The 11,655-nt window shown below is 52.6% G+C and overlaps 4 protein-coding genes across 4 annotated transcripts; 1 reads left to right on the top strand and 3 right to left on the bottom strand.

The window, feature by feature from the left end:
- Positions 1-89: 89 nt before the first annotated feature.
- AUEXF2481DRAFT_500636 (uncharacterized protein) lies at positions 90-2,590 on the bottom strand. Its single transcript, XM_013484425.1, has 2 exons — positions 1,939-2,590; positions 90-1,888 (listed from the first exon to the last, which is right to left on the bottom strand). The coding sequence occupies exons 1-2, from the start codon at positions 2,360-2,362 to the stop codon at positions 96-98; spliced, it is 2,217 nt and encodes a 738-aa protein (XP_013339879.1). The 5' UTR covers positions 2,363-2,590; the 3' UTR covers positions 90-95.
- Positions 2,591-3,416: 826 nt separating this feature from the next.
- Positions 3,417-5,264, top strand: AUEXF2481DRAFT_8616 (uncharacterized protein; the record flags this gene model as incomplete). The annotated part of the gene is made up of 3 exons (XM_013484359.1): positions 3,417-3,499; positions 3,560-3,858; positions 3,913-5,264. The coding sequence occupies 3 exons, from the start codon at positions 3,417-3,419 to the stop codon at positions 5,262-5,264; spliced, it is 1,734 nt and encodes a 577-aa protein (XP_013339813.1).
- Positions 5,265-6,153: 889 nt separating this feature from the next.
- On the bottom strand, positions 6,154-8,723 carry AUEXF2481DRAFT_44182 (uncharacterized protein). Its single transcript, XM_013484394.1, has one exon. The coding sequence runs from the start codon at positions 8,568-8,570 to the stop codon at positions 6,495-6,497; it is 2,076 nt and encodes a 691-aa protein (XP_013339848.1). The 5' UTR covers positions 8,571-8,723; the 3' UTR covers positions 6,154-6,494.
- Positions 8,724-9,050: 327 nt separating this feature from the next.
- Positions 9,051-11,472, bottom strand: AUEXF2481DRAFT_8614 (uncharacterized protein; the record flags this gene model as incomplete). Its single annotated transcript, XM_013484358.1, has 2 exons — positions 9,051-10,802; positions 10,855-11,472. The coding sequence occupies 2 exons, from the start codon at positions 11,470-11,472 to the stop codon at positions 9,051-9,053; spliced, it is 2,370 nt and encodes a 789-aa protein (XP_013339812.1).
- Positions 11,473-11,655: the final 183 nt, after the last annotated feature.

The following is an 11,655-nucleotide window of genomic DNA, read 5'->3' as shown; positions in this document are numbered from 1 at the left end:
GATCCTCACTGCGCCTGTGACCTGTCTGTGACCCGTACAGACTTTCCATCCCCTGAAAGCATGACCTTCGTAACTCATCATTGATTTTTTCCCGCTTAAACAGCCAACAAGCTGAAGACGTCGTTTCTCCAGCCTCTGACCTCTGAACCATCCTCGATTCTCTCCTCGGCCTGAGCCGCTTCCTCGTTCCACAGCTTGACCACACTGCCAGGTGCGTACTTGCCCTTGAAGACTCCCTTGCCAGGTTGAGCAATGCCGACACGAGTGTAAAGATCGGGGTCATCCTCGGGTGTGAGGCGTGCAGCAACAGCCTTGAAGAAAGTGATGAGGTCGTTGGGGTCGGCGACGCGAGTGGCACGCAGACGCTCGCGGGCGTAAAGAAGTTCGCGGTTGGCTGCGTGCAAAGCGTCTGCAATACCGCTAGCAATCTGCTTCTCCATGACCTTACGTACGATGGGTCTGAGGATGGGCTTGACCAACCATGCCAACCAAGAGAACTTGCTCTTGCGCAGAGTGTAGTCAAGTTTGTGAACATTGACACGAACAGCCTTGAGACTGAGCATCGACTCCATTCTGTCCTTGGCAATCTCTACATCAAGATGGATATCCAGACCCTTCTCGTCGAGAGCGAATGATGTGATACCCTCATCGGCCAGTCTGAACAGACCGGAGTGGGCACGCATCCAGAAGCCAACTTCTTCGGCACGAGCCGAGATACCATCAATCTTGATAGTGACAAAATGAGATGATGTGGAAGTTGTGCGGAATCTGGCCTTGCGAATTTCGAAGTCGTTGTAAGTCTCGACGCGAAGCTTGTAAGGCAGGAAAGAGGTGTGGTTGACCGTCTTGCCAGGCTCGATGATAAGATTCTCGAGCAAGAGGTCGATGTCGGGAGTGCTGATCTCCAGACGGGGGATAGGAATATACTGAATGGCGGCGATCATCAGAGGGATGAAGATGTTGATGGCATCGGTCAAGAGCTCCGGGTTAGTGGCATTGTGAAGAGGCGATAGAATGCGGAAAATCTTCATGCTGTGCTGCATAAGCTTGGTCACATCTTCATCGTTCAAGACAGAAACCAAAGTCTCTTGGAGCTGTCCGAGGAAGTTGTCGATGTCAGTACGAAGGTCAGACTCCGACCCAACCTTGCGAGACTTCTCACGCAGCTCATCAAACTTCTCGCGAGCAGTGTCGAAGAAGTTAGGATCAGTAAGCAGAGTCTGAAGTGAGTTGCCAATGTCCACCATGAGGTTCTCAAACTCAGGGTCCTTCTCGGAGTGCGAGACGACCTTTTTGAACGTTTCCTCAAGCTGCTTCCAGGCATCGCGGTCGCCGAAGGATGAGAGCAGGGACCAGAAGTTCTTTCCAGCCTTGTCCATCTCGGCATTCTCATGTACATCTACTTCAATAGCGTTGACAGTCTCTTCGACTGAGCGAGAGTACGCGATAGCGTAGCGTTTGAGCAGAGTGGCAAGGGTTGAGACAGACTCGTTGTAGTCAGGACGCTTTCTAAGCTTCGTGACTGCCTGCTTCAAGCGGTTCAACATGACCTGGCCTTCGTCGCCAGAAAGCTTCTCTTCGGCACTCTGCTCAGTGTCTTGAGCAACTTGAGCGACGCCGTTTGCGACAACCTTGGAGACATCTGCAACGTCGTTTCCAATGTCCTTGCCTGAGGGTGGGGGTCCAGAGTCGGCACCGACCTTGCTCAACTTCTGTTGCTCTTCTTGTGATGGCTCGATCTGCTTGCCAGCCTCCTTTGCGACATTCGACAGGGAGAAGGCAGCATCCTTGAAGACTTCGCGGCCAACAACGTTCAAATCTGACAGGAAGATGCGGAAGTCGGAATTTGTGAGAAGGAGGGATCCGACGGTCTGCAGGCTTTGATAAGCTATGCATTGTTAGCGTGACGACTTTGATTCGATTGAACTGAGTACTCACCAGCAGCGGTCTTTGCCTTGGATTGTACCTTGGCCGCTCTGTGTGCGAGGTCTCCTACGTCGACATGTACTTTGGAGTGGCTCAATCCCCAAATAAAGTCTTGGATCTGGTCCTCGCCATTCTTGTGCACGAGCAGTTCAATGAAGTCCTTGAGCCACTCTTTTGAGAACTTGGCTAGGCGTCTTCCTGAATCGCTGAGGTTTGGGTCGCTGGGGTTTAGGACGTCGGATGAGAGTAATGATCGGAGGTTGATGATGAGCTGTTCATTTGAGGGCATGTATCCGTCGGTCAAAGCTTTGATCATCTGATACGAGTGCAGCTTCTGGTGAAGCTCGCGCTGGAGGATCGTATCATCTCGGTACACGGGTAGCAGGGGCTTTGTGTCGTCGGACTTTGACTTGCGGAATCCGAGGCAGGACGACATGGTGACTGCAGGGATGACCGGGCGATAATGAGTTACAGCGAGTGGAAGATTGAAGTGAATTGATTGGGGTAGTGTAGTGAAGAGCTATGGTAGTGTTCAATGTGGATTGGTAGCTAGCAGCAAGCAGGCAGCAAGCAGCAAGCAGTACCAACGTCTAAAAGCCGTCATCGTCATCATCATTGCGGGGAAGCATGTGAGAACAGGGAACTACACAAAGTATACCATGCCACCAGGCACTTTTACACTTCATGGCGTTATGAGACACAGCCTTCGTGATGGCATTCTCGACTATCGACCGAGCAGACCGAGGTAGAGGGTCTGGGGTTTGCGATAGCTCCGACGAGGTGTTATGAAAATCAGGGGAAAGCACCATGCCTTCAGTCACGGGATCGGGAAGGACAGAGCAGGAAAGAAGGCCGACGCGACGGCCGAAGGCTAGGCTGAAAATAAATATCCTCAGCGGACCTCTGCGGGAAAAATCGGAGGCGTGGGGGTTTTTCTGCGCGGTTGTGCACGGTTTAGGGTCCTCTGCGACTTCGGGAAACAGATAGCGGCAATTAAGTGGTGTAAGCTATAGATTTTGAACAATCCATACCAGTCAAAGCAAAAGGAAGTGTCTAAAACCATTCATAAACTCGAGTAGAAGTCGCGGGCGAGAATTCAATTGAGCTAAAAGCAGGTTGATTTGGGAAGAAGCTGAGGCTGGGGAGTCGGCGTAGGGCAAAGCTACGGGCCGAATTTATCGGTACCCCACAACCCCCAGCATCGGTTTGGTTTCTGGTGGAGCTTCATTGTCTAGAATGTAACTGCCCGATGACATGAGGCTCGCATTTTCGTGAGGCCTCATATGCCGAATGGGTCCCTCTTCCGACATATGGCGACCTTTCTCTCAGTTTCATCAGAGATTATAAATTGCTGACCGCTGGCTGTTTTAGCCTGAATTCCTTGCTCTATGTCTCTATCCTCATCTCGCGTGCTCCATTCCCTACTTAAGCGTCCTCTCCCCTCGACCTCTGCCCGACGAGCATCTGCCCTTTTTCACACTTCCTCCACTATGTCTAATTCAGCTTCTATCGCTCCTGCTCCTGCAGCAAACATCATGCAGAGCAACCCTCCCGCCGTCTCTTCAAGGCAATCGTAAGTAAACAAGTCTGCACCTCAGCACAAGCCTTTGAACAACGTCTGACCCCTGCTCAGGAGCGCCGACTACGATACCGCATACCCCATCGAGGTCCGCAAGTACCTCCGCACATATGGCCTCACACCTCCTGCCGTCGAGAGCTTCGAGACACAAGAAAAGAGATGCCTCCAGCTCCTCGAGAACAAGCAAAATCCCATCGACAAGTACCAATACCTCACTCACCTGAGAAACACAAACGTCAACCTCTTCTACCGTCTCTTGTCCGGCAACGTCAAGGAGATCACCCCCGTCATCTACACTCCCACCGTCGGCGAGGCCTGCCAGAGATGGTCAGAACTCTACACTCAGCCTGAGGGTATGTCTACTCGAGCCACAGCCATCTCAATCGCACCCCGCTAACAACCACTAGGCATGTACCTTTCTTTCTCGGACAAGGGTAACCTCCACTCCATCATCCAGAACTGGCCCCACCACGTCGAGATCACCGTCGTCACTGACGGCTCTCGTATCCTTGGTCTCGGTGACCTTGGCATCAATGGCATGGGTATCCCTGTTGGCAAGCTCGCCCTTTACACTGCTTGCGCTGGTATCAGACCCGATGCCACTCTCCCCCTCACTCTCGACTTGGGTACCAGCAACGAGGAGCTCCGCAACGACCCTCTCTATCTGGGCAGCAGACGCGACAAGGTCACTGCCGAGGAGGAGCGTGAGTTCCTTGACGAGCTCATGGCCGCTCTTACCGAGCGCTGGCCCGGTATCGTCATCCAGTACGAGGACTTCAAGAACCCCTTCCCTTCGCTCGAGCGTTACCAGAAGACCTACACCATGTTCAACGACGACATCCAGGGTACTGGTGCCGTCATCCTTGGTGGCTTCATCAACGGTGTCAAGCAGTCAAAGGTTGCCGCCGCTGACCAGCGTGCCGTCTTCTTCGGTGCTGGCTCTGCCGGCGTCGGTGTTGCCAAGCAGCTTGTCGAGTTCTTCATGAACGAGGGTCTCACCGAGGATCAGGCTAGAAAGTGCTTCTGGCTCGTCGACTCCAAGGGTCTCATCACCAACGACCGTGGTGACAAGCTTGCGGAGCACAAGCTCTACTTCTCTCGTGATGACAACGAGGGCAAGCAGTACAAGACTCTCGAGGACGTCATCGAGTACGTCAAGCCTACCATCCTTATGGGTCTCAGCACCATCGGCGGTGCCTTCACTCCTGAAATCCTTAAGCGTATGGCCGAGTTGAACAAGATGCCCGTCATCTTCCCCCTGTCCAACCCCAGCAGCAAGTCTGAGTGCACCTTCGAGGACGCCATCAAGTACACCGAGGGTCGTTGCCTCTTCGCCTCTGGTTCGCCCTTCCCTGCCCTTGAGTACAACGGCAAGACCCTCGAGCCTGGACAAGGCAACAACATGTACGTCTTCCCTGGTATCGGTCTTGGCGCCATCCTGTCCAAGTCCGTCAACGTCACTCAGTCCATGATCTACGCATCTGGTAAGGCCCTTTCAGACTCTCTCCTCCCCGAAGAGATTGAGCAGAACTGGTTGTACCCCGATGTCCGCCGCATTCGCGACGTCAGCGTCGTTGTCACCTGTGGTGTCATCCGCGCTGCCCAGAAGGCTGGTGTCGACCGCGAGCTCGGTCTGCGCAACATGGACGACAAGGCTTTGACCGAGTACGTCCAGAAGCGCATGTACGACCCCTTCACCGAGGGCAAGAAGGTTCGCGATGAGGTCAAGGAGCTCGCTTCTCACCTCTCCAAGCTTTAAACGGCCTCCATTCATGTCGAAAAGTTGTTTGATTGTTTGATCACATTTTCTCTTTTGCGCTATTGGAATGATCCATTGCATATACATGGGCCAGGTTAGGCCATGGTGGTCCGACATAGACGCCACTGAACGGGTAGTTCTGTGGCATGGACAACAGGAGATGGAACGTTTGAAGTGATGCGATAGTGTATCAGTATCACTCACGTTCGGAGAAGAAGAAAAAGGGGCCGACCCTCGGTGCTAGGGCTCTGGCAAGGCATTGTTTGTTCTATCTTTACGACCAGCGAAGGAGTTTTGTCTTTTTTGGACCAAAGAGTCTAACCTAATGAATACATTTTTTTCATCCTTATGCTATCTTGCGATTCTCTTTCTCCTTTTCCTCTCGGATGTGTTGATGAAGACCACACTTCAAAATGAGTATTGATGTCGTGGTTCTCTGAGTGCGTAAAAGTGGATTCGTTGAGGTAGGTGACCCTGACACTGCGCGCTTGTCTTTCACCAAGTCTCGAACGCTTGGGGTACCACCCTGCTCATATCTTTTCTCTGTCACGATACTTCTTAAGACTAGAGTTACGGTACTTGTTACACTAGTTACAAGCCCTTTGATATCATACTTACGCTTCCAAGCTTTTGCTTCTAGGAAATGTAGTGTCTTGTCGTCAACTCTCGTCGACATGATCTCGATTCTTTTATTTGTCAAGACGTTCAGGGCAAACCAGCTCCTTTGGACACTCCATGGGAGTGAAGGATTCCCAGTCATGCTCAAATGGTGGTATGACAGGTCGTTACAGATACCTAGACATGCGAATAAAACGACCGGGTATGCATAGCGAGAAGATATGGGTATACCATTGACATGTCAAGTTGCTGGGAGTTTGGACGCTTCGAGTTGGTTGAAGTATATAACCCTGACCGAAGCCTAAACGTCCATCCAACATCTTGCTCTTGCACCTTGATGGATACAAGGCTCTGCACTTGCAGTCGCAACCAAGCCAAGCCACCTATGACCCATGGCTAGAAAGGGACAGTGGAGGGAAGAAAATACTCGATTGGTAACTTTGGATATCAGAAGAAAAAAAAGCAACAAAGGCAGAAAGAACAGCAACAAAGGCAAAAAAAATTACACAACGAAGCAAACCCAATCCATCCGCCTTCCGGATCATTGTAGCGTCCACTCCCCCATCTCCTTCCAACCGTTCCTCAGCCTCTGCGTCGCGGAATTATAATCGCTTACTGGTAATCGGCCTCCTCGTGCTCAGACTCGCTGACATGCGGGCTCTGTGGTACTTCCGGCTCTTCCTCAACCTGTGTCTGCTCCTGCTCTGCAAGTTCCTCCTCTTGAGCATATCCGTTTCCATTTCCATTAATCTCGGCTTCTTGTTCAGCAGTCATCTCAGCATCAACGCCATTGTGACCAACAGCATCAGCCATCTCCTCATCAATTTGCTGCTGCACACCTATAGAAGGCATAGTCACATCTCCCTCATCATCAGACTCGTGCACCTTCTCCTCACTGCGGAAAGTGCCCGTGCTTCTTCTACCTCCATGACTAGCTCTATGCTTAGGAGCCGTGCGCACAGCCAGTGCATCAGCATCAAAGTGTGACTCGAGCCATTCAACCTGAGCTTCGAGGTTACCTCGGAAATCCTTTTGGTCGCCAGCGGTGTCCTTGAGTTTTCTGTACACTTGCTTGCGGTCTGCTGTTGACCAGGGGGAGCCTGCATGTAATCTGGTCACGACAGCCCAGAAGGTGTTTTTGCTGGCAAAGGCTCCCATTTGTGCGCCGTAGAGTGTTTCGCGTGTTACGTCGAGCATGTCGCCGACGGTCATCTCGTCGAAGCGGCGGGCTGCTTCGGCCTTCCAGCGGGTGGTCGTGTGGGGCGATGTCATGCCGTCGTCGTATTCTTCTGTAGGTGCGATTTCTCCACGCTTAATGGCTTCTTCGCGTTCGGTTTGGTTGGCCTCCTCGCGGATGACGCGTTGCTTGATCTTGCGCCACTTCATGCTGCATTGGAGGCGGTTGCGTGAGCCATTCATCTTTTGCACCACGACGTTCCAAGCAATGTAGTCGTCTTCGTTCTCGCGGCCGAGTGTCGTGTCCATGGTAGCTTCGACGGCTCGGAGACAGTCACGTACAGCGGTGGCCAGACGTTGCTCTTCGTCCTGGGTCCAGACATCGGTATGACGTTGATCGAGCGAGACGTGGTTTCTCCAGCGGTCGCGGCAGTCCTCTGGCATGCGGCCGACACGTTCGCCAATCTTGACCCACTTGTTGGGATTCTCGGCGTAGGCGTTGCGCAACAACTCATCTTGCTCCTCGGTCCAGCGACCGCGTTGGAAGTTGTTGTAGTGACGGCGGCAGTAGCGTTGGACGGCGCGACGGTTGCGGTGTGGCAGGACGTCGGTGGCGAGGTCGACGTAGATTTTGCTCATTTCCCGTGATGATGCCTGGATCATGTTTACGAGCTGATCGCGCGACAATCCGTTGTCAAGACAGAATTGCACCAAGTGAGTCTCGATCAGGTCACACTCGACAGGCGTGAATGGACCATGCTCAGGGTAGTCACCGGCAGCTGCTCGTGGCATTGAGGCTCGCTTGACGCGTTTGACTGATGGAGCAGGCGACCCGTTCTCGGTGGATTGACGCTTGCGTTTTGTCTTTGGCTTCGCTGATGAAGTTTGGGCTTCCTCCTCTCCGTTGTCAGAGTCCGGCGGTACCTCGAATTGGCTAATGTCGCCTTCCGTGTTGTCGATCGGCTCTTCGGGCTCCTCATCCGCGGCGCCAGCTTCAACCTCAGGCTCATCGACTACATCCTCGCGCGCTTCCTCGGGTTCAGCGGGGTGCTCCTCAGCGTCTTCGAGTGGCTCCTCGGCTTGTTCCTCGCCGGGCTCCTGTGTTTCTGGCACTTCGGCCTCCTGTTCTTCTTCAGGCTCGACTTCTGCCTCGGCCTGCTTCTTTGAGCGACGCTTGCGAATTTTGGCGGGCTGTGCAGCTGGCTCCTCAACAGCAGCGTCGGCCATAGCTTCATCGACAACAGGTGATGCGGCCGTGTCAGCCTTGCGCTTTCGTGTCTTTCTGGCGGCCTTGGCTTGTACTGGAGTTTCGTCAATGGTTTGCGGAATGCTGGGTCGTGCAGGAGTCTGCTGTTCGATCAACTCCTCGGAAGCAGCGCGAATGCGTGCGCTGCTTCTCATTGGCTTCGAGGCCGAGCTGGCGCGTTGTTTGGCGTAAGTCTTCAGCTTGCCGGCCTTGCTCTTGGTTGTGCCAGGGGTCTGGGTCACGGTGTCGACAGTGGGGGACTCCATGATGAAGGCGGATGCGGTTACTGCGACGCGTCGTTAGTTGACTGGGAGCGCTCCACGGTCGTCGAGGGAAGGATGCGCGATATTTACCTCGATCAATTTTGTTTGATGGACTCGACGATTGACTCAACGATTCGACGGCAGCGTGTTGAGTTCCAGGCTGCGACGATGTATTTCCCATGCTAAAATATGCCAAAAGAAATAATTGCACTGTTCGCGTTTTGCCAAGCAACTTCCCCAACTCTCCTCGGTCTGAATTGCCCTAGAGCTTCGAGTGTCCCCACGTTTGTGCACCCAGTAAACTTCTTCGGCATCAACTCCTCGAGGACAGGATGTCAGGGTGACCTACGACTAGCGTCTTGATCGATCTTCATATTGTAATTCTCTGTATTCACCAAATGCTATTTAGCCACGCTATGCACCAAGCACAATCATTAACATATCAAGCCATAAACCCATATCCTCAAGAAACCGTCCACCAAACTAATGGCTGATGTACTGGAACACAGCACTGACCGCATCCTCTGTACACTCTTGTCTGAGCAGCAGATCTTGGATCCTGCCCATAGCACCCTTCTCACCATCGTTGGTAAAATGGTTCCATGAACTGGTATCACCATAGAGCATCGCGGGCGCCTTGATGAACTGCTTGCCGTCCTTGCAGCGCTTGCACTTGATGGTATCATGCGTATCGCTGGTCGTGTCGGGTCGGTACTGGAAGAGCTCGCGGAGACTATCCAGCGAGAAATGTCGTTCGACATCCTCTGCTGAATCCACGACACACGATGACAAAGACTGCTTGTGGGACTGTCTCTGGAAGATCTTCTCTTCGATCGTTCCTGTCGAGATGAAGCGGTACACGAAACAGTCTTTCTTCTGACCATCACGCCAGACACGCGCCAGTGCCTGCTGATCGGCTGCAGGATTCCAGTCAGGGTCAAACAAGACGAGACGGTTGGCACCAATCAAGTTGAGACCACATCCACCGGCCTTGGATGATAGCAAGAAGACAAACTCGCTACCCTCGGGATCGTTGAACTTGTCCACAAGCTTTGCACGCTTGTTGACCGTCATCGTACCGTCGAGTCGGAGACTGCCATAGTTTCTGGCACGACATAGCTTCTCGAACACGTCAAGAGTCTGCGTGTAATTCGAGATCAAGACGATCTTGTCGTTGGTCTCGGTTCTGATTCGAGCAAGCATGCGATCAAGCACTTGCATCTTACCTGAGTACCATGCCTTGACATCTCTGTCACGACCACGAGAATCCTTGGGCACAAAGTCTGAGGGGAAAGTGTTCTCACAACCGGGCAGATCCTCCGGAAGATTGAGCAGATCGGGGTGGTTGCAGAGCTTCTTCAGCAAGCCGATGGCCTTCAGAGGCTGACTTCCCTTGCCCTTCAGCAAACTCTTGATGTCGGGTGATTGCAGGAAGTGGTTGTAAAGATCCTTCTGGAAGGGTGCCATGTTGCAGAAGACAACATGCTCGTACTTGACAGGCAAGTACTTGGACAGAATGTCGTTAGTGCGACGGATGATGAACTTGTTCACCAAAGTCAGTAGCTCACTTAGCCGCTCGTCACCCTTCTTGCGATCGGCGTCTGAACCACCTGCATCGCGACCACGAAGAATTGGAAGTTCGAACTTCTTGCGGAAGTCCATCCTTGTACCAAGATAATTGGGATTGGCGAAGTTGAGCAATGAAAAGTATTCTGAAAGATCGTTCTGGATGGGTGTTCCAGACAGAATGACTCGCTTCTGCACATTGAGACCGTTCAAGGCCATGAAAGTCTGACTGTCGGCATTCTTCAGCTTGTGGCCTTCGTCACAGAGCAGGAGTCCAATGGGCGTTTCTCTAAACTCGTCCACGTAGAGTCTCAGTGTGTCGTAGGATACGATAATGACAGGTCGGATAATGGCACGACCTGACGCGATGGACCACTGACGAATTTGCTGGATTAGCTCATCTTTGGTAGCCTTGCCATCAATGGCGAACGGATTGATGGCATCTTTCCCAAGCCATTTGACCAACTCGTTGGCCCAGTTGCGGACCAAACTCGAGGGACAGACGATGATGGCCTTGTTAATGGTGGGCTTGCCGGCATCCGGTGATTGCTTCAAAAGTGTCCACATGAGGGCGATACATTGTAATGTTTTGCCCAGACCCATCTCATCCGCCATGATGCAACCTTGAGCCTTTTCGTCGATCAATCCAGTAGTAGCGCGGTATAAAAACTGTGACTAAGAGTGAGCTTCTAGGCACGCGACGAATCCACAAACAACATACCTTGACACCCTCAACTTGATGAGGACGTAGCACTTTTGCCAGCCTGGGGTCGATGACAACGGGCACCCGAGGTCGCTCCTCGACAACCTTCTTCTTCAATCCCAGGATATCGGCCAAACTCTTGTGCATGATCGGTTCGTCCAATTTTTCTTTTACATCTTCAGCATTTTCCTTGGATGCATCCTCTATTGCCTTGACTGGTTTATCGTCGATAGTGGGATCGTAGAGCACAATGGCAAACTCTCCACTTGGGTCGTGAAGCGGCTTAGCAACGAAGACTGCACCCTGACGCAGTCCGAGGAGAGGCGGCGGGCGAGACGAGTTGTAGGCGGCAGGATCCTTGTTAAGGAAAGGCACCGAGAAGCGTTGACGTATTGAGGTGTCCTTGTCCTTGGGCTTGAAGACAGGGAAGCGGTTGACGTCTCGCGTGGCAAGTGCAAGTCGATCCTCGTTGCTATACGGTTTATCGACATCATCTGCCTCGCCATCGGCTCCAGCGTAATTGACCTTTCTTCTTTTGCGCGTTGGTTTCTCCGAGGCTCTTGTGGGTGTTGCGGATCCAGGGCACTTGAAAGGCTTCATCAACCGGTCGGCAGTGATGGGGGTGCCGCCATACATGCGAGACCGCTTTTGTGTAGGCAGTGGCGTTGGCGCGACATTCTCCTTCTCGATGACGGCGATCCTGCAAAGCGCGGTCAGATTGGTCCAATTAGTAGTAACCAAGACGAGCAACTTACATTACGAATGGTTGTTTTCTGGTCTGGGTCGTCACTTACCGCCACAAAAGGAATGTCGTAGTTT

The sequence above is a fragment of the Aureobasidium subglaciale genome (assembly GCF_000721755.1).
Source record: "Aureobasidium subglaciale EXF-2481 unplaced genomic scaffold scaffold_30, whole genome shotgun sequence".
Lineage (NCBI taxonomy): Eukaryota > Fungi > Ascomycota > Dothideomycetes > Dothideales > Saccotheciaceae > Aureobasidium > Aureobasidium subglaciale.
Note: the sequence above shows the minus strand (reverse complement) of the source record. Positions and strands in the feature narration are given on the sequence as shown.

What these genes read in the sequence shown, in the direction of transcription:
- AUEXF2481DRAFT_500636 (XM_013484425.1), bottom strand. Translation starts at nt 2,362, where the DNA reads ATGTCGTCCTGCCTCGGATTCCGCAAGTCAAAGTCCGACGACACAAAG. An exon ending in CAAGGCAAAGACCGCTGCTG is followed by an intron (nt 1,889 to 1,938) that starts GTGAGTACTCAG and finishes AACAATGCATAG; the next exon opens with CTTATCAAAGCCTGCAGACC.
- AUEXF2481DRAFT_44182 (XM_013484394.1), bottom strand. Translation starts at nt 8,570, where the DNA reads ATGGAGTCCCCCACTGTCGACACCGTGACCCAGACCCCTGGCACAACC.